The 24,732-nt window shown below is 32.5% G+C and overlaps 2 protein-coding genes across 5 annotated transcripts in view; one reads left to right on the top strand and one right to left on the bottom strand.

Annotated features, from left to right (window-relative positions):
- The first annotated feature begins 213 nt into the window (after positions 1 to 213).
- Positions 214 to 22,352, top strand: GCA (grancalcin). 4 transcript variants are annotated; one of them, XM_035304676.3, is made up of 8 exons: positions 214 to 389; positions 5,599 to 5,739; positions 11,598 to 11,646; positions 15,349 to 15,392; positions 15,679 to 15,826; positions 18,330 to 18,443; positions 18,785 to 18,843; positions 19,955 to 22,352. In XM_035304676.3, exons 1-8 carry the CDS (start codon positions 363 to 365, stop codon positions 20,036 to 20,038), a joined length of 666 nt encoding a protein of 221 aa, XP_035160567.2. In that variant the 5' UTR covers positions 214 to 362; the 3' UTR covers positions 20,039 to 22,352. The 4 variants fall into 4 exon arrangements, with proteins under 4 accessions (XP_035160567.2, XP_035160570.2, XP_035160566.2 ...); XM_035304679.3 differs by having other exon boundaries at positions 19,515 to 22,352; XM_035304675.3 differs by having other exon boundaries at positions 11,598 to 11,667.
- KCNH7 (potassium voltage-gated channel subfamily H member 7) overlaps positions 21,785 to 24,732 on the bottom strand; it is a 508,532-nt gene continuing 505,584 nt past the window's right edge. The window contains exon 17 of the mRNA XM_035304671.3: positions 21,785 to 22,183. The gene's annotated coding sequence lies outside the window, so the exon portion shown is untranslated. The remainder of the gene's footprint in view (positions 22,184 to 24,732) is intronic.

Raw genomic sequence — 24,732 nt, 5'->3', positions numbered from 1 at the left:
GAAGTTAACAAAAGGCTTCTTAGCAAGTTAGAAGTAGAGCGCCTGAGAACCTGAGCGAGCCAATAAGCAGGGACTGGCTGGGCTCCCGACGGGAGTAGCCAATCAGGGTAGAGATGGGTGAGGCTAGGCTGAGGGAAGGGGCGGACTACAGCAGAGTTGGCTCCAAAGTGCGGGACTCAGCCAATCGGAACCGGGCGGGGGTGGGGCTGGACTGCGGAAGGGGGCGGGTTCGGAGGAGTGAACTGTGCAGTTAGTGCGTCTTTCAGCCTCACCTGTAGCTGCCCCTCCCTGCACCTTCACCTTTGCTTTTCTCCCTGCACAGACAGCGTCGCTGACTCGGAGTGTGACGCTCGCTGCTCGTCATGGCCTACCCGGGATACGGAGGAGAGGTGAGTCCCAGCCGCTTGGTCGTGTCTCTCTCCCTCGCGGGATGTGGCGTCCCCGGAGGCGGTGCCAGCGTGCGGGTCCGCCCGTGGCTCCTGCTCGCGGCGTCCGTGCCTGGTATTCAGCAATGCCCGTACTCAGGGGATGTTGGGAACCAGGGTCGGGGCGAGCGTTGACCCTGGGATGACTTGGAGCTCAGGCGTTCTTGAGGTCCCTCGAGGAGCATCCTGGTGGAGCCGAGGGAGTAACGTGTGTTTGGAAATTTATTTCCTGGAATGTAGGAACAAGCCGCCCTCTTTTTGTTCCAGTAATAATCGGTGGTACATCAGTCCCCCGCCCCCCACTCAATGTTGCTAGAGATCCTCTTTCTGAATTTCTTAACCACTTCTTGTTCTTTAAGTTCCTTATGAATAAATTAAGGTGTATGGTAAATGACTCCTAGTCTTTACTGTTATTCGAATGGCAATCTGTTTAGACTTTCTCCCTCGACCCCAGGCGGGGGCACGTTGCTCTTTCTTACAACTTTTATTCTACATCACCTTTGGGAGTTGCAAGTTGTAATCCTAGTGTCCTGGTAGCTACCCCCTTATTTTCAGAAAGGAACTCAAACCGTTAGTATTGATGTCCGTTGTCTCCAAAATGCGGTGAGCCAGCTATGTTAACAAAGTTAACATTAGTTTGATCCACTGCGGTGTGGGTAGAATATATTTTCTATTTTTATTATATTTGTTTTTTAACCTGAAAACAGAAATTGTGTTTACTGATTTTAACATAGGACTTGACTTTGGGCTATGGTTGTGGTCTTCAAAAGAGTTACTCCTACCCTTGGGAGTTCATGGTTTTTGTTGTTGTTTTAGGGTATGAATTTCCAGGTCCTTAACTTTCACACATATTCGTTCCTTAAATTGATTTGCTTGAAACTCAGACTTACCTCAATTCCCTCTGGCACCTTCCACTTTGTAACGCCTACCCCTCCTCATTCCTTAAATTTAGTAAGGAAGTTTAAAGTGCCTAAGGAATGTAAAGCCTCCTTCAAAGATTAGTCAAGATAGCATAAACCTGTAGGGCTTTAAAAATGTCCCTATAGTTATTTTCATTTGGTTGAAGCTATCTGTTAGAAGTGTGATATATTTACATTTGTTGGTATGCTCTGAATTCATATATATATGATAAAGTGATGTGGCAAGAGTAATATATTTTCATTCAAATAATTTGCTGCTTCCTTATTCAACTTTTGTCGGAGTTCCTGAACTTGATGGAGAGTTCCACGACATAATTAAAAAAAAATCTGTATGTGTTTTGAGCATTTAAATTCCCTTTTCCATGTATTTGAAATAAACAGATATTTTTGGCTGTTATGCTCATATTAATAGTTGGAAAGAGAAGCAATATAGATTAGAGGCACTGATTTTTTAAAAAAGTAATTGAAATATTTTAAGATACATTGGATAAAATTTTGGGATAAAACACAATTTCTTTAATAGGAGTATATTAATAAGAGAGTTGAGACTTTTATAAATCATGTTAAATAAAGGCAACCTATACCTTATTAATGTTTCTTATATTCTTTTAACAAAATGTAAATTGTTAACTACTGGACCTAATTGTTTTGATGGTATACTTTTATCTAATTAAGTGCATGATTCATCTCTGTAGGCATTTCCAATAGATATTTACTTTCTTCTTTTAAGTATTGTTTATCAAAATTGCATTTTTTTTACTAATTGTATACTATTAAAAATTATAACTCAATTATAAAGGACTTTTTTTCTTTTTCATTTCTTATTTTGGTCATAGGAAATGAAACGAAATCTAAAACTTTGTTACATGTTTTTATTGTACATGTTGTATTATACAGGCTTCAGAGTTTTCAATAATAAAAGCACAATTTAAGCACAAAAACTTACATAGATTAGATTTTCACACAAGAAATAAAAAAAATTAATTCAAAAAGTAAAAGAAAACATAAAACTTGTACATTTTATATAATAGCCTCTTTAGGTCTGTTTGAAAATGGAAGGAGCAAGTACCAGACTATCAAAGTGTGTAGATGACACTGTGTGTGTGTGTGTGTGTGTATACTCTATTATAGTGTGTATTACTATATATGATACTGTGTATGTGTATTGTACTATTTTACACTATTATATATACACTATTATACATATATACACATATATACACTATTATATATATGCTTATATATACACTATTATGTAGTAATACATACTGTTTATATTTATACACTATTATATAGTAATATACACACTAAGTTGCTTATGAATAATATATTAAGCAATACGTTAAGTACTATATAGTAATACACACTAATAGTCTGTATATACATATTATGTATAATACATACTATAGTATACACACTATAAAATACACAATATTATATATAGTAATATACACTATAATAGTGTGCATATATATACAGATAAAAGTGTGTACTTTCCAAAGAGTGATGTAAAATTTTGTAAATGTCAAGATTTACAATATGTTGCTCATCGTATTCTTTACAACTATTTAAACTTAAAAACTTTATATGTCAATTTAAAATATGGGAAAAGGGTATATAGTTTTTCAAAAATCTTTTAAGGGGAGGGAAGCAAAATGTTTAAAGAAACTGCCGTGGTTCTGATAGTATCCTGAGGGATGAGATAGAGTTTTGTATGCTGGCCTCTCACTTGTTTCTTTTCAGCTTATTGTGATTTATTCCAGTTTATATACGTGGGATTCTCTGAAGTTATAGATTATGTGATCTACTTTTAACTAAAGCCCTCACAAAATATCAATAGTAAGGATTCAAAAGCATGCAAAACAACATGAAAGGCTTGGACATGAAAATATTGTCTAAGCCTTTCTTTAATCACATTACCTATTAGTAATATAGTGATCAATTTTGACTAATTTGAAACTATTAAGAGGACAGCTTGAAATAAGAATTTATGTAAACCATGTTTAGGGATGAACGTTGTTGGCCAGGGCCCCAGTTCTCCTCCATATGGGCCTTTTCACATGGTTCTTCTACTTCTTCATAGCATGGCAGTCAGGTTCTAAGAGAGAGAAACAGAAGCTGCCAGTCCTCTTAAAATCTTAAATCTGGAACTGCCATGATGCCTTTTGTACTGTATTCTACCAGATAAGGCTGAAACAGGCCCAGCCGATATTGAGGGCAGTGGAGAAATAGTTTGTGCTTTTGGACGAGGGGAGTGGCAAAGAATTTGTAACCATCATTAATCTGACCACCAGGTTCTCAAATTATGGGATTTGCGAAAGTTAATGTTGGAAATTGGGAAGGGAAAATAGATTAAAGGTTATTCCTAAGGACAGATTCTTCGTATAATACTGCTTGCCTGACTTTGTTTGAGAAAACAAGTTGTGTTTGTCCTTCACAAATGGAGATGCTGCTGCTAAGAGTCCATAGCCAGTCTTGTGGCACCATCTCTGCATTAGCTTTTCACCAATGTGCTTGTACTTTGTTTGTCTTCTCTTTTCAAGCAAAGGTTTTTCAGTTTTTCTTCCTTTTGCAAAGCTTAAGGTAAGGAGGGTCACCAATAAACCTTAAATTTAAATTCTAGGATATAGGCTAGGACTTCATTGTCCTCCATGTCCTTGGAGCTCTTGAAACCAAAGCCCAGGTATGTGTTACTGCCACATGTTCTCAGAGTCAAAGCTGTTTTGGGAATTTTGCTAATTTTTTACCTGTGGGTTTAGATTTATCTCCAGATATTGGCCTGGAAGTTTCCTCTTATCAGTACTCTTGAGAAGATGTTAAAATAATGCTTAATGAAACTGTTTGTTTTCAGTATTAGGGTGGTTTGAATTAGCATGCCATTATTAAAAATAGGAAGGTTTTTTTTTTCCTCTTGATTTGGTGTTTGTAATTTAGGTACTTTTATAAGTTCCTTTTCATCTATATTTATCCCTATTTCAAATATATTGGTATAAAGATATTCATAACATTTGTTTATATATATCATATATACTTATTTATAGATATACTAAATATATATTTCTTTCAAATTCTATTTGTGATTATATATCCTTTTTTTATTTCTGAAATTGGCCTCTTCTTTCCTGGTCTGTCTCTTTTCTTCTTTTCCAAGAGTTATTTTTGATTTTTGATATATTCTGTTTTAATGTTTACTGTTTTGTTTTTTTCAGACCTCATTGCTTCATAATCTAGATTTTGACCACCTCTACAAACACATTTCTTAGGGCTCCAGTACTTCCTCCATTAACTCACCCTCACTTCTCTTTCTGCAGCTATTCAAACTACTTGTGAATAATCTTGATATCACTTCCTCCTCTGAACTCATAAAAATGCTAAGTAAAATGCATTTTTAAGGTATTAAAAATGTATACCATTTCCCAAAGTGAAAAGAAATGAAGAGAGCCATAGCAGTAAATAAGTAAGTGTGTAGCTTCTGGGGTCAGATTGTTCATATATATTTGATTACACTTGAGCTCCAGGAGGTTGAGGCTGCAGTGATCTCTGATTGTGCCACTGTATTCTAGCCTGGGCAACAGAATGAGACTCTGTGTCCAAAAGAAACAAGCAGACAGGAATAATGCTTAGTATATAAAATCCCTTAATAAATATTAGTTGCTTATTGTTGTTGATATTCTTGTTATTATTCATTTTGAAGAGGATAATGGTTATACCTAGTCTGTGGTTGGAATTATCATTTTATCAATCCTTTCATTGTCATCTTGCTTTTTAAGAAAGTTTTCTGGTGGAAGATATGTTTCAGCTCAGAGCATTTTCCCATTAGGTTACAATTGCATTGTATTTACCCATGTATTCTTTTAAGTATGTGCCTTAAGGTATACTTCTTAGTTTTACTTTAGGTAAAATCTTGCATTTCTTTTTTTTTTTAACTTCTTCTTTTTGTTTACTTCAGGGATGATAGTAAAACATTTTTTTAAATTGTGCCTCATGTTCTTCTATTGAATTAAGTTCTTAGAGGCTAGCAACTTTCTTTTTTCTTTCACACTTCTTTTAATACTGAGTAATATATGTTAATGAATTGAATTATGTCTTAATGTAGGACATCTAGCACTTTGTAGTTAAAGTTTTTGTGATAATTAAGATTAGAAGCTTTTGGTAACTGTGTTTACTTTTTGATGGCCTTCTAATTTCTTTTAATCCACTTTTATAGATAATAGGTTTTGCATTACTAACTTTCTCCCCTTTCACTCTTATAGTTTGGAAATTTTAACAGTCAGATGCTAGGAGCAGCTCCAGACGTGCTCCTTGGTGGATACTCTGGGTACCCAGCATATTCAGACCCTTATTCCTCAGCTGATGACACCATGTATGCTTACTTCAGTGCTGTTGCTGGACAGGTGAGATGCTAAATTTATTGCATGTTTTAAAATACTATTATTTAAGCGAAATGTCAGCTTTTTTACTTAGGGTATCATTTATAATGATATGAATTTTATATTTTAAATTTATCTAGATGAATTTTCTTCCTGAGATCAGAGATAAGCATAGTCATAATTATTTCATTTTAAAAGTTTGTAGATGTGATACTTGATATACTGTTCATTTGACTAAAAGAGAAAACATTTTTTTCATAGTGGGGCAATGCTATTCTTTCTTACCTAGTATGCTTGCCTTACTGAAATTCTTCTGCAAGGGGCTCCTCTTACTAGTCACTAACACTCTACCAAAACATATATGTTAATATCTTCTTATGAGTTACCATTTTTCTTTCATTTTTTTTTTTTGAGACAGAGTCTTGCTCTATCACCAGGCTGGAGTGCAGTGGTGCAATCTGGGCTCACTGCAACTTCTATTTTCCGATTTCCAGCAATTTTCCTGCCTCAGCCTCTCGAGTAGCTGGGACTACAGGCATGCACCACCATGCCCGGCTAATTTTTTGCACTTTTAGTAGAGATGGGGTTTCACCATGGTGGCCAGGATGGTCTCGATATCTTGACCTCCTGATCTGCCCGCCTCGGTCTCCCAAGAGTTACCATTTTTCTATCACTTAAATGTTTTTATTTCTTTCAGTCTGTTTGACATTTAGAAACATCATACCCTCCCTGAGCGATTGATAACACAAAGCTAAGTAGGCTTAGCCTGTCCATTCTTTTATAGCATGTAAAACTGAGTATTGGAAATTTGAGGAAGGTAGAAAGTATTTAGAACAATTATAAGGAACAATATTTCTATCTTGGGCTTCACTCCTATTTAAAAAAAAATCTCAGTTAAAACCTAAGTATGTCGAACATATGATTGAAAATCACATCAGAATGTCATAAATTTATTCAAGTTGGTAAGTATATTTTTCACAGGTATAGCTATGTCATTTACAGTAACTTTGTTTGTATATGGGTGGTATATTTTCCAGATTACCAAAGTAATCATATTGGAATTTATTTTTACCTATTAAAAATTAAATAGTTTATTATGTTATGTTGTGGTATGGTATTAGGATGCTATTAGTTTCCAGTAAATCTGAGTGATTATTTAAAAGGCTGACTTTCTGATGCCCAATAGTCAATAGGGAAGGGTGAGACTGCCAATTCAAGTACATTAATTCTGTGGGTGAATTGTAACAGATGATATGTGAATACTGTGGTCAGGTGAAGCTTTTCTTTTACTCCTACATAACTGTGACACTATGCAACAATTTATTCTTTTTTAAGTAATTTTATATGTATTTTTCATGTGAACTTTCAAGGAAAATTAAGCAAATATGATATGTATTATACCCCTTTGTATCACTTATTAGTTGTATTTGACAGAAGTGTTGAGTAAATATTGACAATTGGAAGGAATGCAATATTAAAATATTCAAATTTCTTCCAAATTAATTAAATAATGTAATATTATTTGACTCAAATTTCTAAAGGTTTCTTCTTTTTTCTTTTTGGCATTTTCTGCAATGAATCTCTAGTCTGTCTTGTATGCTATGTTATTTAGAATAAATATTATAGTATATCATAATATAACTGTGTCATAAAAATTAATAATTGTGATAGTGTGGTACTAACCTCATCCCATACCATGTGGTAGCATTAATTCCAGCTATATCAAAGGATTGAAAAGAAGGTATATTGGTGTTTATCTCCTATTGTTGAAATAAATGAGCTTTTCTTTTTTTGCAGCTTTACTATATACTACGGTACCTGCTGTATTTGTGTTTTCGTGTACAAAACTTCTTAGAAGAGTGATTAACTAAGACAGTTGTGTGTGTCAGTGAAACATTTGGGAGCATTGTCTTTTAAAGATGTGCTTTTTCTTTTTCTTGATATGTTTCATTACTTGTTCAACAATTTTGGGGGGGAAATTGAAAGCTTTTCTGGGTTTGTGGAATACAGATTGCTGTATGGAGACTGTGGGCCAGAGAGGATTTGGTAAAAGAGATCTACATGAAAATCATCTTGAGTTAGTTGGGCAATGTATCAAAGAGAAGATTTGTAAACTGTGAATAATTCTAGGACAGGCTTTATGGTGAAATAGATTAGGAAAAGGTAAAGAAACTGGCAGAATGGAGGTTCCAACACTAGACTAATGGGCAGAGACAGAATTTCACTCTTGAGTCTTAGCTGCAGACCATATCTCTTTTCTTTTATAATGGTCAAGAAGGATTTATTGGCATAGGTAGAGTTTTATAGAACATTAATAACATTTTATTCATTCCCTTGAGTGTTCACTAGGTCTAATATTCTATTGTAGGAATAGACAATATGCACAGAATTAATGTATATGGCAGACATTCTGTTTTGGCTATCCCAGCTTCATTTACAACCTCCTTTTACCTTTTTTTTTCTGGATTAGAGGCTGGGGAACTATACTACTCACCATCCCAGAAAACTTTGTAGCTACTAAAGGCAGCCATGTGTCATAGGACTGACTATTGACAAGCAGATGCAGTATCTTTGGAAAATCTTTCTATCTCAAATGAAAAAGGCCTTACTGGGAGCAAGCCTTGGCTGTTTTTGCCCCTTCATTCTTCCTGCCTGGAAAGGGGACTTGAGGTATGGAGGTACAGCCTCCATCTTGTGACCCTGGGACACAGGTTTGAGATAAAGACCTATACATAGGGAATGTGAAAAAATGTAGAGATTGTTGACATGTCTAAGTTGCCATACAGCCCTGTTCTGCCTAGCCTCAGATTTATTGTGTGAAACAATAAACCCCTATTGGTTAAACATCTTTGGTAATATTTTTTGCTGTTTACAGCTAAATGTGACCCTAACTGTTCTATTCATTATATCATTGTCATTTTAAACGATTATACTGGGAATAAGCACTATTATACTGGGAAAAATCTATTATCTCTGTTTGACTATGTAATACAGTCATATAAAATCACAACTTAAAGTTTATGAACTGGGCATATATTTGGAGACTTTTTTGACTTTTTCTGAACTATGTCATCATTTTAATTGTCAACAATAAGTTTGTTATGTTTGAACTATTTGATACTTTCCTTAAATGTTCCAGTCTTGTGCTTTTGAATAAATAAACTCCATGAAGACAGGGTTCTGGTCATATTTTCCCTTATTTGACAGACAGGTACTAGGAATATATAGATATTTGATAAATATTTTGATTGGATGCACTAACTATCCCAATTTCAATTTTTAGTTTAAATATTTAGACGGTATTCTTTCATATGTTGAGTTCTATCAAGCCTTGAGGGATTAGGTATAATATCTAACTTATGTATACTGCTCGTAGAACCCAACTACTGAACTCATATCTATAGCCCTATCCTTTTTGGATGGGCCTCATATAATAAATTATGCTCTATGAAAAACATCTGATTTAAGGTTTCTGCAATGTTCTTATTTATAGGATGAAGTATTCCAAACACTAAGGATTCAATCATCAGTTAATTTGGGGAAATTTCGGTTTTTGTCTTTATACCTACATACATGGGCATTACAATAATACCAACAACTTTCAATTTTGTATGCACACTGCTTCTGCTTTTCCACATGGCAACTGTGATATGGGCATGACACATATACCTTTATATTATAGATAAGTAAGTGGAGACTCAAATTGAGAAGTTAAACAAATAGGGCTTGAAGTTGGATATTATTTTAAACTCTTGCTGCCTAACCAAGGGCAGTTGATTTTTATTGATTCTCTACCTGATGCTCTTGTAATTTACTTAGGAAATTCAGCCTTCTATCACTAATGCTACCTAATTCAGTTAAAGGTTTATGTAGTTAACCTGATCATCAGCTTCTACTATAGGAGAAGAAATTCAAAAGTGTCACTTGGATTTTATACATGTAGTTTAGGAATACACTGCTTCTTTGTGAGTTAGTCATTAAGATAACATGTTTTCATAACATCTATGAAAGTATATACTAGCAGAATGCTTTTTGATGGCAATGAATAACTTCCAGCAAAGCTGTTCTGGTTGTTTTTCTAACTCCAAAAATTCTGAAAAGAGAGTTCCATACATTGTACCAATTTTTAAATGTAATTCACATTTGAGTGAGAAATTCCAATCTTTTTAACCTTCTGAAATAGTAAATGAACATGGTCACAGTCAGAAATGCCAGCAGTTTAGTGAAGAACCAGAGGTAGTTGTCTTCATTCTACCAAACAACTAACCTTCTTTGTACTAGATATTCTGCAAGAGCCTTGAATGCAGAGATGAAGGAAACTCAGACACTGACTGAGAAGATTTCTATGTAGTCAGGGAGATACAGACACATAGAAAATGATAACAATGTAGGGAAAGATGTGCTAAAGGTGAACAGGTGAAGTTGATTACAACACCAAGAGTTTTTACTTGGTCTCTGCCGAGAACAGCACTGTCCAAAGTAAATATAACACAAGCCACAAATGTAAAGTGCATATATAATGTCTCACAACATATTCCAAAAAAGTAAAAAGAAATAGATGAAATTAATTTTAATATTTTATTTAACCCATTATATAAATAACCTAACATTTCAACATTTAATCAATGTAAAAATTATCAATTACATTGCACCTTTTTGTTATTAAATATAGGAAATCTAGTGGGCATTTTATATGCACAGAACACTGTAATTCAGACTAGCCACATTTCAAATGCTCAGTGGAACATAGGGCTCATGCCACTGTGTAGAATAGCAGGAGCCTAGTACACTTTTTTCTCAGGTGTCTGCATGGCTTGCTCCTGCACTGCCATAAACGCCTTCAAACATCTTTTAATTAGAGGAAAAATTTTCTAAACTGTCTCCCCTAATCTAAAAATATGCCTAATTCTTTAAAGGTAATTTTCTAACTACAGAATTTCAAATATAGTAAGCAAGATTCCCAGAAAAAGACCAAGAAAGGAACACTTAGATACTCTTGACTAGGGAATACCATACATATGGTTTATTGAGAAGAATGCTGCTTTGTATTTTGTAATTCCTGTTAGAACAACTGCATTTTTAAAAGTGATTCTTTTGCCAAAGATCCATTAGAATATGAGTGTTTATAATATTTCTTAGAAGTAGTTTATAGAAGTTTTTTGTTGTTCCTTGGATCTCTTATGAAGAGTATGTTTTAAATTTGCCTCCTTGATCCTTCATTATGGCTGATGTTTTGCATTTTTACCAAGGTATATAATAGTTCCAAAGAAATAACTTGTTGTAGTCAAAAACAAGATGAGATACTGAATCGTAATGAGAACACTCAACCTATTTCGTTTCCATTGTGATTTCTTGTTTGCATTTAAAAAATTTATTTTCTGTAATAAGTTCAGGCAAGACATGTTTGGACAGTAATCAGAAGAATAGCAGCAAAATACAGAGGGACTCTAGAATTTTGCTAGGGGTAGTGGTGGGAGAAAAATATATTTTCTCTTTCCAGTTAAAGCTTCAGTGTTATTTATAAATAATCTCCTTCCAAAACAGCATGAGTGGGGATGTTTTTGAGACTTTGCTGAACACATTTTAGGCATTTTTCTAACTGTTTTAAATAGAAGTACGATGACTCCTATAAGGTTATCTTGAACCATTATAGGACAGAGTAATTGTGCTATTTTTCAGAAGTAGAAGAAATTATTTATGTTGTATGATATTTTGTAATATGCCTCTGTTGCCAGTAATTGTCTCTAGAATTTTGTAGTTAATTATAGAGTAATGTTTCAAAGAATGCATATGTCTTGATTGGCCTAGAACAGTCAATTAATGTTTTAATATGCTTTTATACAACTGCACATATAAATTAGGTCATAATTATTTTTTAACAGGATGGTGAAGTGGATGCTGAAGAACTTCAGAGATGTTTGACACAGTCTGGTATTAGTGGAACTTATTCTCGTGAGATCTTTTTTCCACTCTTGTTGAAATTTTAATAGGAAATTTATTTTCTTACTTCTTTGTCTCTGTAATTATAATGTTTAAAAAAATCACAATTATATATGAACATAGTTTAAAGAATCAAATAACTGTAAAACTTGTTATAAAAATAACTGTTCATTGTGCATTCCTGTCTCCTCAACACGAACTGCTCATAGAAGAGACTTCTTTTAACTTAAAAAAAAGACTGATTCTTTTGAAATTTGCTTCCAGATTTCAAGATAACATATTTTTTCATGATTGAGGTTCAGTTTTTATGATTGTCAGTTGATATCCTGCTATGGAAGATGAGGATTTCAGTTTATTTCCACCGTAAACTCTCCCGTCTCTGCATCCCACACTGGAACCTTTCCCATCCTGTCCTTCCAGTGTCATTATATATATAATAATTTTGGTTAGGTACATTAGTCTTTACCTTATTTATACTATCTGAATGCTGCTTATAGCTGTGTCTTATGATAGTGTGTAATTACTTTTCCTTTTTATATAATGTTTTGCTTTTCTTGAAATAAGTAGTTGTTGGGCATTCTCTCTTTTTCATCATCCTAGAACTCTGGGACATGTTGTTTTTTATGCATAGCTGTCATGCTGGGATTCTTTCACCATCATTTTGGAGCTGGTTTCCCCATTTCTTTTGAGTTGAATGTCCATTTTACTCCATTTCTTATTGTCCTCTTTTAAAAAATTCATTGTTTTAGTGAAATACGTGAGAGGTAAATTTTTGAGAGCTTATGTATCTAAAAATGCTTTTGTTCTACCTTCAGAATTGACTGTCTGGGCAGGTATAGAATTCTAAGTTACAAATCATTCCCATGCAGAATTTTAAAGGTATTGCTCCATTGTTTCTAGTGTCCCTTGTTGCTTATCTTTCTCTTTCCTGCCTGGATGTGATGTAATTTGTTATTCCTCTCTGGAAACTTGTGAAATCTTTGTCTTTCGTATTCTGCAACTTGGCAGTGAAGTGCCTAGTTGTGTTGTGTGGGGAACTCAGAGGGTATTTTCAGCCTGTCCTGCTTTAGTTGTAGGACATTTTCTTCAATGATGTTTTCTGTTTCTGGAATGCTTTTTGTTTTGACTGGGACTTTGACTTTTCTCATCTTTTCCCTCCTTATTTTTTCTGAACTTTTTGGTAAATTTTCTCAACTTTATTTCCTAAACCTTCTATTGAGTCTTTCATTTCTGCTTTTCATTAAAATCCAAGAGCTTCTGTTTTATTTTCATGAATGTGATGTTATCTCTTATCTCTCTGAGGTTATTAATATATTTTTAAAGTTATTTCTTTTTATATAACCTTTGTTCTTTTTCCAAATTGTTTTTCCCCTCACTTTGTTTTGGTTGTCTTTCATGTTGAATGATTTTCTCAGTAATCTGATAATACTGCCTTGCTCATATTTTAGCTAAAATACGGATTAGAACCAGAGATCATGGTTGGGTGTTGATTATGGGCTTCAGTGTATGGTGGTTTGGCTGGGCAGTGTTGTCTGGGAACTCTGGGTGTCAGTATGTTTAGGGATTCCCTTTTGGGCTGGGTTTTTTTGTTGGCCTTCTACCTGGAAAGGAGAGGTGGACTCAGAGGGTTCTCAAGCCTTTTGTAAATTGTCCTTTAATTGCTTTGTTTTTAGAAGATAGTCTTGTCTCAGCTCTGGTATCATGCAATTCAGAGACCTCTCCAGAGAATAACATTCCAGACTTCTGCTGGATTGGAAGTAGGAGTAGCATCCATCCAACTGAACTGAGGCAGGGAGGGGATATGAGCCTTTGAATGCTCCTTAGATAGATATTCAGCCAATTCTACTGTTTTTATCTCTACTTTCACACCCACTTTCAGAAGTACTGCCAATTCGTAGGCATTTGGGGTCTTCTCCATGGGTTGCTTCTCAGCTTTTCTCCTTACAAGTTCAGGAATCCACGTTCTCAGATCTAGATTGGTTAACTCACATCCGTCAACTCTTCAACTTGCAAAATTTTGTTCCTTTGTTTCTTGACTAATTCTCTTTTTCTCTTAAGTTTTATGCCTTAAAAAATCAGTTTGTTGTCCATTCTATTGGGCTGTGGGGAGGAAGTGAAAAATCTGTCATCTTTCCTGAAAAGTCTCTCTCCTCACTGTTTGTTCAAAATATTTCTTCTTATACATACACATTTCTATTCTGAGAGTGAAGATCTGCTTTATTTGCTGACTCAGTTTTAGCCATCTATTACTATTAATTCAGATTCTCTCACTTTATGAATGTGTGCCAAGTTAATCATAAAGGAAAATAGATATTATTTACTTGCCCAAAAGAAGAAATACTATTCTAGAAATTTCTCACGTAATCTCCTCAGTCTGATAGTTTTATAGACTTAGCTTTGTAAGTTTGGGAAATTACCTTTCTGGGTCCCAGTTTCTTCCTTTTCAAAACTGGAACTGTTATACATTTAGCATGTTTATGTGAAGGCATGTAACACATACCACCTTACTTATAGTAAGAGCACATTGAGTATCTATTGAGTTGTCAATTTGAAGATAGTACAACCAACAATTCTAACATTGATAGCATATTAAACATTTAAAGAAAATCAGCGATTTTTAACTATGGAGTGTTTTATAATTTTTTCTTTAGTGGGTCTAAAATTTAGCTGAAATAATTTTCTTTTTCTATAAAATGTTAAAATGCTATGAATAAAATAAAATAATTTTGAAAATTTATATTTATTCATTCATTCACATTAACAAGCTGCTAGTAAACACTTGGTAAGTTTAAACTGTAATAACGTGATGTTTTTTTTATCAGGACTAGGAAATTCGTCTTGGGATAAGTCAGCATACTAGTTGAATGTAATTGTGAAAAGGTTTAGAAAAACTGAATTTTATCTAAAGGTCATCAGTTGTAGTTCTATAAATATGAAAGTGTTAATATTTCAAATCACCCTGGTTTCAAGATAGCTTGTATTGATTTCTTCTTCCTTTTTTCTCTTCCCAACCTCAGAGAAAAACCAGTTGCTTCTATTCAGATGCTCATTTTTTCTTACTGGGTCTATTACAATAAACTACCAAAGGACTTACCTATTTCCAGCATCACCTCACTTTATAGTTTATTTATTGTAAACTGAAGTTTCTAAAATGGAAATTTTAGAATTTCTCTTCTGCTTCTGAAAATGCTTCAGTGGCTTTTATTGGCCCAAACTTTTTGCAATAGTATTAAAAAGTTTCATGATTTGGCCCTCATTTGCCTTTCTGATGTCATCTTATGTCACTCCCTCCCATGTACTCTGACTCAAGTTTTGTGATCTCTAAGTACATGTCAACTTCTACTTAAACTCCATTTGTCATTTGTGTTGTGAAGACTGGAAGCCTTCCTTTTCTGCAGGCCTGGGTAAAGCCAAGTGCTTTACATTCCTAGAATGTCTCTGTCACAGTAATTTTCAGTTAGTTTATAATTGCTTATTTAAGTATCTTATTCCCCCACTCGATATGACTACTTGGGAGGCAGTAATTTTTTATTAAACAAAGGGTGTTTACCATTCAATAAAAGCTTGTTGATTGTGGTGATTTTATATATTTTGGCAGTTTTTAAATGTTTTATTTTGGAACTAGAGATTGTCATAATTTTACATAGATAAAATTGGGCATATTCTAATTCAAACATTGAATATGTTTTACAGCCTTCAGTTTGGAAACCTGTAGAATTATGATTGCCATGTTGGATGTATCCTTGAATAGAAATAGAAAATAGTAAATACTAGAATAAAGAGTAATTGCTTCCCAAATATTAAGCCAGTTGTTAGATTTCAGTGCTCATAGTAAACTAGTGAACTTGAAAATACTTTGTAATATCCTGATTAAATTCAGGCTTTTTAGTTTGAATGCAGAAATCTATTCATATGATGAGTTTGGCTAACTCTACAGAAGCATACTTAGGTTTTAGTCAATGATTTAGAGTCAGATAAACTTTCTCAGCTATCAGAATTTATTTTTGTTAATAAAACGATCAGAGAGATTACACAGGAAAAATGGGGTTTAATGAATTCAAAGAGCTATGGGCAGCTCTTAATGCCTGGAAGCAAAACTTCATGACTGTTGATCAAGACCGAAGTGGCACAATAGAACATCATGAGTTGAGTGAAGCCATTGCTCTCATGGGTAAGAACATTAACATTCTTTAGAATGTATAAAGCTCTTCTTTGTTCTTTGATTAGATGAATCTTAATTGCTTCAATTTGCTAAGCAATAAAGTGATATATTTTTCACCAGCAAGTTTCTTTGTTTTCAAGGTTGTAGGTAAATTCTGATCAAAGACCTCAACAAAACCATTTTAATTATGATTTTTTTCAAAAGATGATCTTCCATACATGCCTACATTCTGAATTTCTTCCGTTGAGTATGTTTAAATTTATTTCTTTGTTAATACTCACCACTTACATTGTATTCTTTTGTAACTTGGCAAGATCTCTAATTAGGAGCCAAAGCTTGCCTCTGTCAGTCACAAATCTGTACGAAATAGCTTTTCAGCAGTAAAAACCATGTTTTTGTTTGTCTTTTTTTTTTTTTCAGATATAGTACAGAATGCATAGCAGGTACCAAAATACATCAAGCTGGAAAGATTGCATTTTAGAGTAATTTAAAAGTATATAACTTTCTTTTTATCATACCTCTGTTAAGCTAATATTCTTAGTGTACTTTCAAAATGGATAGCAGACAGTGGTGTTTAATTTGCTTAAAGTCAGTGCAGTTCTAAGTAGCTTTCTGAATTGTTTTTATGTTTGTGATTTTATTATTATTTTTTTCGAGATGAAGTCTCGCTCTGTTGTCCAGGCTGGAGTGCAATGGCAAGATCTCAGCTCACGGCAACCTTTGCCTCCCGGGTTCAAGTGATTCTCCTGCCTAAACCTCCTGAATAGCTGGGATTACAGACGTGCACCACTATGCCTGGCTAATTTTTGTATTTTTAATAGAGACAGGGTTTCACCATGTTGGTCAGGCTGGTTTTGACCTCCTGACCTCCTGATTCACCCACCTCTGCCTCCCAAAGTGCTGGGATTACAGGCTTGAGCCACCATCCCCAGTCCCTTGTGATTTTATTTATACTCTTTTCTAAACAAAATATATTTTTATGAAAATTAATTTTTTAGAAGTTAAAATCTGAACCCAATGGAAGTAGACTTATCTTAAATTACAATCTAAAGAATTCAAACTAGTGATTTGTTTGGTTTTGTTTTATAAATAGACATTTTAATTTAGTAGTTAGGGACAATCCAGTCCATATTAACATGTGTAGTTCAGTTATAGATCCTTAATACCTAATGGATTAAACCTGGTCCTTAATTCAGCCTAATGTTGGGAGATTAATATAATCTTATCAGAAAAGTAAACCTCCAGAATTCAATTAGGCAGCTGGATGTAAAAAGGGTATTCTGGATTATTCAAATTTAAGATCTTCATATATATTTAAAAATTCTCAGATTATTTTGGTGAGAATACTATGGGAAAATCTAGGAATTTTATCAGTACCACATTTGGATCATAACTCTCTAATATGAAGTTCAAACTATATTTGCATATAATTACATTAGTTTGCATATTTTAATGCGTCTTTCAATTTATACCTTTATTTTCTTTTACTTTAAGCAGATTTCCTGCATTACGTTCTATTGTATTTAGCTACATGCATAATTTTCTCCTAATGCATTTATTTTGGTTGTTTTCACCTTTGAATGAATTAGTGCCATTTATTCAAGTCTACATATCCAGTAATGTATGGGCAATTATAATGGGCTACCATTCTTCTTAGTAAAGTGTACGCATCTCATTAAAAGCCTTGGGCCATCTATAAGGGTGCAGCAAGTAGAATATATTAATTCATGTTTTTATTCATTTTTTCTCATTAATTTTAAATTTTAGATTTTATGTATATTTTTAAATGGGAGTAATCAAACAGTAATACATATATAGAATTTAAAACTGATTTAAAACATATACTTGGAGTGAATGATCAAAAACTTCTCATTGCTATAAGTATAAAATAGAAAATTTTGGACATCATAGGACTACTAGAACAGAGAACCAATGAAATCAGTGAAATAGTGAGAAAGCTGTTATTATTATTACAGTGTGTGAAGAAACATGAAGAGTTCTAGGGCAAAAAGGAATAATGTTTTTCTGTTTTTATTCCCCTTCAGAGCAATGATGTTGATCCTCAAGTTTCCCTTAGCTATAAAAGATACTTTCAAGTAATATGTTCAGTGGGAAATATGATTTGAATAACAAAGATCATTAGTAATCTTTGCATTAATATTCTTTAAGAACTATAAAAAGTTACATAATTGAAATATTGAAGCATTAAAACCTGTGAAATTAGACATTATTTGAAAATAAAAATATATGACAAATTCATAAGAAGAGAGTTATTTTCTTTTCCTTAGCTTTGACTTTATTACAAAGTTAGAATTGTGATATTTATATACCGATTAACAGGATTAACAGTGAGGGCTTTGATCAATTTCAGTATTAATATATTTTGTTTCTAATTATATTTTTATGGAATAAATTTTGAAAGTTAATTTATTTTAGGACTTCATTAATGAGAAAGCAATCTTACAGTGTTCTTATGTTATTTACATTTAGAAGTTTTAATTTATCTCTTTAGGTTATAGGCTGAGTCCTCAAACATTAACTGTAATTGTTCAACGTTATAGCAAGAATGGCAGAATTTTCTTTGATGATTATGTTGCTTGCTGTGTGAAACTTCGAGCATTGACAGGTATTGACTATTTAAAACTAGGTATAGTATTATGTAGCTATTTTTCTTGAATAATGTGTCTCATTTTCTCCAGCAAATTTATAATAATATCTGCTTTCCCCCTTTATTTACTGTTTAATCTAATTATTTTAACGCTTTAAAAATTAAGGAATAGACATGATAAAAATTGTTATATGTTATTTTTGGAAGGTTTTCTTCATATCTGTGTTGCCTGGGCTATTCAATCACTTAAGATTTGGTTGAATATGACATTATTCTTTTTTTTTTGTAACTGGGGGGGACAAAATTTGTGAAACTGTATATCTTAAATTACAATAAAAAAGTAATTTCTTTGTTTAAAGATTTCTTTAGGAAAAGAGACCACTTGCGACAAGGGTTTGTGAATTTCATATATGATGATGTGAGTATCCTGCTTTTGATATTTATACTGTGTTATAGATATATTCTTGGTAAAAAAAAAAAAATCAGGTGATCCCAAGTACCAATACTGCAAATAATATATTTTGTATACCATATACTTTTTCTATATTTTTCAACTTGACACAAATATAAGATTATTATTGGTATAGGTGCCAAACAATTTGACTTCATGTTAAATTATAAATATTCTTTTCAATTTTTTATGACAGGTTTTTGGAGTTAAAAAAAATGATCTTTCAAATCACTTTTAAGGGCCCAAACCACCATTATTTTTTTAAAAAGTAGTTTACTTTGGTGATATATTTTCTCAGAGAGGGAACAATTTTAATCCAGGACAGATTATGAAGCTGTTCATTTCTCATTTCAAATGGTTACTATTATCCTGATACGCAGGGTTTTTTAAAATTCAAGCGATAAGACAGTTATATTTCACCTGTGCTTTAATGTTTCAGGGCTTTTGTTTTGTTTTTCTTATATTTACTGATGGAAGTTACAGGGTCAACATTACTCTACTGTTATTTATTGTCTTGAATTATAAGCCTTGGAAACAAACTTTCCCTCTTAAGAAAATGCTCTTATGGGATATAATTAGTCAAACACAATTAAAAACCATTTTATTCTTAATAGATAATTATTTTACTTATGTATTAGTTTTTGCAGGGCACTATGGCAATTTGAATATCTAGAATTCTAAACCTGAAGAGACACTGTGAATTCTTTTGCTTGGAGGAAGTGGACTGGATTACTTCAAAAATTTTAAGGGTTTTTCCATTTTCTTCCTACCTGTTGAATCTTTTCGCTTTCTATGTGTTTTTATTTTAGCAGGTAGTTCAAAGCAATAAAAGATTTTTTTTTAATTTGGGATATTACTGCTTTTGGAAAGTTACCATTTTACAGATATGTGCATATTGTCATAAAATATTGGTGTATGATTGATTTAAATAATGCTTAGCCTTAATTTTTAACAATGTAAACTTAGAGGAATGTACTTAAAAGATAGATTGTATAAGAAGTCAAATGATAAAAGCCTAGAAAAAACTAATTTATACTTATCTGAAGGTTACAAATTAGACTTTTAATTTTGTTTGCAGTTGGTGCTGTTTGAGGGTCAGCTAGAAATGAAAGCCTGGATTTTGTGCTATGTTTGTAATATAGTTTGTTCCTTGATCAAATAATCAGAAAAGAAACTTAGAGCTCTTTGTCTGCAAAGAAGAAAATTATCTCCCCAGTCAAATCTGTGATGACATAAGACTACAAAAGGCATTATTTTTTATTTTTTGTAATATATATTTTTCTTCAGTATGTTATATTGTCTTCTCTAAGCAAAAAGTTCTTAATAAACATAGTATTTTTCTCTACACCCTGTTTTGTTAGTAAAGACATAATTCATCTAAAATGGCATCTTCCTCTGAATCTAGACTTTTTGGAAATGGCACATATGATTGATGAAATCAACATTCAAATTTGTCCTAACTAAATTAACCACTCTAATTGTTCAGAAATTATACATTTGACTTATTTGACAACATTAGTGGTGGCTTTGCCATTAAAAATACCAGTAAATGTTGTGAGTGCATCTAGGTAATCTGGGGTTTTGAGCATAGTACACACCACAGCAATTTTTCTGAGTGATATTAAAACTGTCAAAAATGCAAAGTAGAATCACCAGATCTTTAGTGCTTAATATTCCTAGTTACAATTAATGTGATTTATTTCTTGCCAAATACCTCATGTCTTAGTGAAGATTTAATAAACTACATATTTTTCTTATGCTTTAAATGAATATCTTCCAGCTACAGGTGAGTGACATAATTTTATGACTGTTGACCAAATTAATTTATATATTTTATAAAATCCCATGTTTCTTAATGGATGGAGGATAGACAGCAGTATGCTGAACAAAACCTTTCATAAACTTACAGAATTTTAAATCAGCTTTCACTTTAAAAAAATCCTGGAGGGGAAGTGATACATAGTCCCTTGACACATAATTTTATATAATTTGCTGTCAAATTCACTTGATCAGTTTTATAAAAATGTGTGAATAAGTAATCCACATAATTTTGTTCTCTGGCTTTTTTTTTCATGAAGATATATTTGATAATGTGAAAGGACATAAACTGAGTTAATTAAAAAAATACAGAATTATAAGTGTTGTCAGAAAAAGCAGATGTAAAAACACCATGTGTTGTTCACATTGAATGGTGATAATGTGGCTCAGCAACCTGTAATCTTAACATCCAGGTTATATAGATGGTCTTTACTGAACTATCCTGTGGTTAATTATGATTATCTCTCTTACTTGGAGGCTCACAGTCGAGGTAAAACTTTTAAAATGACAAACGGTATTATTCATGTAACTTTCTGCCAAAAGACACTCTGTATTAGAACTCTAACACAGTTCTCATCTAAAAATGTTCCTATGACTTTTGGTCATAGGAGGTCTATGAAGGAGCTTCCATGGTCAAACATATTTAGAAACTCTCACTTTATAAACTTGATAATGTATATTAGCGTCTGAAAACCCAAGGTTAATAAAATCAGTCATGTTTAATTTTATTTGACCCAGTTTTTAAAAAAATTTTTTGATCACATATCCCCTTTCTGTAGCAAAACTAACATTCTGTGCTGATCCAACTCAATTTCCAGGCAACTCTTCTGTACTTTTCATTAGATAGACAAACTTTTATTAACAGAAACATTGGGCCTAGAGAATATTTTACTAGAATTTTTATACTGAAATACAGTTCACTTTTTTGATGGTTTAAAAATAACTGATATAAATATTTGTTATTAAAGATTTAATAGTTTTATGATGAACACAACTGCAATATGAATATAGAGTGGTTGTTTGCACTGGTTAACTTATATCCCAGTTTTTTTAATGATGATGTAAATTATTGAATAATGTACACTCTTAATGTAGAAGTGCTTTTATTTATACAGTTAACATGTTTCCATGTCATTTTGAGAATTTTTTAAATAAACATTCAAATAGCTTGCTGTAAAGTTTCATATCATACAAAATCTGTTACATATATATATTATGCGATGCTTCAGTTCAAATAACAGTGCAGTAATTCACCTATAACTAAAAGACTGCCAAATGATTAAATGTCTTGTATTGTACTTTTATTTTGAGTGGCAGTTTACACATTATAAATTACATCAAGGGTAAATCAATACCGTGGAAATCTTAATTTGGTCCACTTTAAATGTAATTTCAAGGATTTCTCATTTGATCTATTTAACATGCTTCCAGAAAAAAGTAACAAAAAATGTAGTCAAGTTACGTTTATTTCCAAAAGAAGTCATTTAACCTAGAAGAAAGTAGAATCTGTTAATGTAAAGTCTGTGGAGTTAAAAAAATAACAGAAAATCAATTTATTTGTGATTATTTCTTTTAAGTAAAATATAGACATCAAGTTCTCTTTTAATCTTATGGCATTACTAAACTGGACAAACAAAATAAATACTCTTTGTCAGAAATGTGCTCTTCTTTGTCTTTTTATGTTTGACAAACTCATAAATGGTATGTTTTCTTCTGTTTTTCTATGGTTTTCTGGGAAATTAATAGGAATAAACTTGTTAATATCTGGTGAATTAAATCTGGTGAGTAAAATCCAAGACTTCTTTCAGGCTAGCATATTCTGTTTCATAAGCTTTAAAATGCAACCATGGGTATTTTATTACTTTAAAACTTGTGTTAGAAGTTCCCAATTTTTTGGTCTTAATTCAATCATTTACATAGTGAATTAAGCACATTGGAATAAATAAGTAATGCTAAAGTATCATCCAAGAATATAGAGTTTATTATTGGATGATACAAATAAAAAATACTTAGAACTGGTAAGTATTTAGAAAATTTGAGTGCAGACAGGATTTTAAATGAATACTGCCCAGGTAATTTGAAGTCTAGAATGAGGTTATCACAGAGTACATATATTAAACTTTTCCTGTAAGTTAGAATACTGAGCATGAAACTACTTTCCAGCAAAACACTGGGAAACTTAGGAAAAATTTGTCTTACTCAGTATCAGCTCATTTGCTGGGAAATATGTGCTTTAAATCATTTCCTGCCATATCTCTTTCTACTTGTGTTTTAAAATATGTTTTTCTGTCATATAAAGAAAGATTCTTATATACTTAGCATTCCTTTTATCCAAGTAGCTTGGTAATATGCAGCTTTGTGTATTATTTTGTGAGTTTCAAGACTCAGGTGTGCTTCTATATATCTGAATAGATAGTGAGTAGACATTGGCAACACTTCTACATCACTATGATGTGCCATACCGTAAGAGAATGGTGAAGCTCTTTCTCTATGTGCTAGTTATGTTTTCTTCAGATGTGCCCCTTCTGTAACATCAGAGATGGTGGCAATTTGCAAAGCTTATAGGGAGTGAGAATTGGCCTAGATTCTCATTTAATAGCAATGTTCAGGGACAGTTATGTTAGGAATGATTAGGTCTTAATTCTGACATATTGTGAGAGGTACCCCAGCATTTTCCCTTAACCATAAAAATATAAGTATGTGCAAATACATGCATACAGATATTTGCATTCTAGTTGACTGTACTGAATCAAATTTCATTTTGCTGTAATTATTCAATTTTTGAAGGATAACCTGAAGAGTGCTAGTATGAATATACCAGAAACATTAAACATTCATTTTTTGAAAATTATAAGCCATTGTAGAGTGATTTTAAGATTTTTCTGAACTTTTGGATGCATATTTAATTTCCCATTAAATGTGCATTTGGATGCATATTTAATTTCCCATTAAATGCTATCTAAATGTGGTACCCTCATATTTATATTATGGCAGGTGATAATTTATCTTACGGTAAGTTCTAAAATATTTAGCTTCATATTTAGAATCTCATTTTCTGATCAGCCTCAGTTATAGATATCATTATAGTTTTTCTGTTTGTGTTTGGTTTTTCATTTGTCAAAGGGAAATATTCTCTTGGTGTTTTAAACCTTAAAGATGAAGGTTAGGAAATCTAAGCCACTAAACAGACTCAACAGTCCTTAGCTTACATGCCACATTATGGCCAAAAAATGTAATTTACAAGTTTTCTTGAAGGTGGTTTGATATTTTTTCCCCTTAAATAATAGAGATGCAACTAGGGGAGGAATTAAGAAAGTATGAAACTCGGGCAAAATAAAATATCTGGATATTTTCATTCTTGGTTAAAAAATGAAGCAAACATAAATTATAAAAAGTTACTTGCATGTACGTTAATGCCTGTTTATCCATCAGAAATTTTAAGTAAACAATAAATGTTTCAGTCAGTCACTGTTGTGGTCTTAACAGGCAATAATCAGTTAAATATTATGTTTCTTCTATTTTAGATTTAATGCTCTTTGCTACTCAGTCTAGCTTACTAGTGTCCTGATGGAACTCTGTAATAGCTGTAGCACTGTTATGTGATTTCATGAAATAACATCAGCACCACCATGCCTATATCTAGCACTGTTCCTAGTAAAGTGTTGGAAAAAGTTGGCTTGTCTAGAAAGTATCCTACTTAGCTAATGAGATTTACTTTCTTTTTCCTCAAAATAATTTCTTTTATAAATTCTTGAATTTTTCATGTATAAATAGATCAGAAATTATATGCTCATTCTTAAATTATGTATATATGTTTTCAATACAACTTGTACACTTCTTTTAGCTACCAAAAATTTGCAACCATTTTTACATGAAATGTACATTTTTCTTATTTACAGTTATCTGTAGAAGCTTATTGCAAAACTAGTTGTGCAAGTAGATTACACTGTCAATACCACATATCAATCTTTGAAGAAAATAGTTGCTAAAAAATAAATATTTCTGCACAGAATATTTCAAAAGCATTATGATTTCATG

The sequence above is a fragment of the Callithrix jacchus genome, chromosome 6 (genome assembly GCF_049354715.1).
Source record: "Callithrix jacchus isolate 240 chromosome 6, calJac240_pri, whole genome shotgun sequence".
Classification (NCBI taxonomy): domain Eukaryota; kingdom Metazoa; phylum Chordata; class Mammalia; order Primates; family Cebidae; genus Callithrix; species Callithrix jacchus.
This window is presented reverse-complemented; position numbering and strand designations above follow the sequence as displayed.

Coding starts and splice junctions, on each gene's coding strand:
- GCA (XM_035304675.3), top strand. CDS start 363: ATGGCCTACCCGGGATACGGAGGAGAG. Junction 11,668..15,348: donor TATTAGTGGAACTTATTCTC/GTGAGATCTTTT, acceptor TATGTTTTACAG/CCTTCAGTTTGGAAACCTGT. Junction 18,444..18,784: donor GAAACTTCGAGCATTGACAG/GTATTGACTATT, acceptor CTTTGTTTAAAG/ATTTCTTTAGGAAAAGAGAC.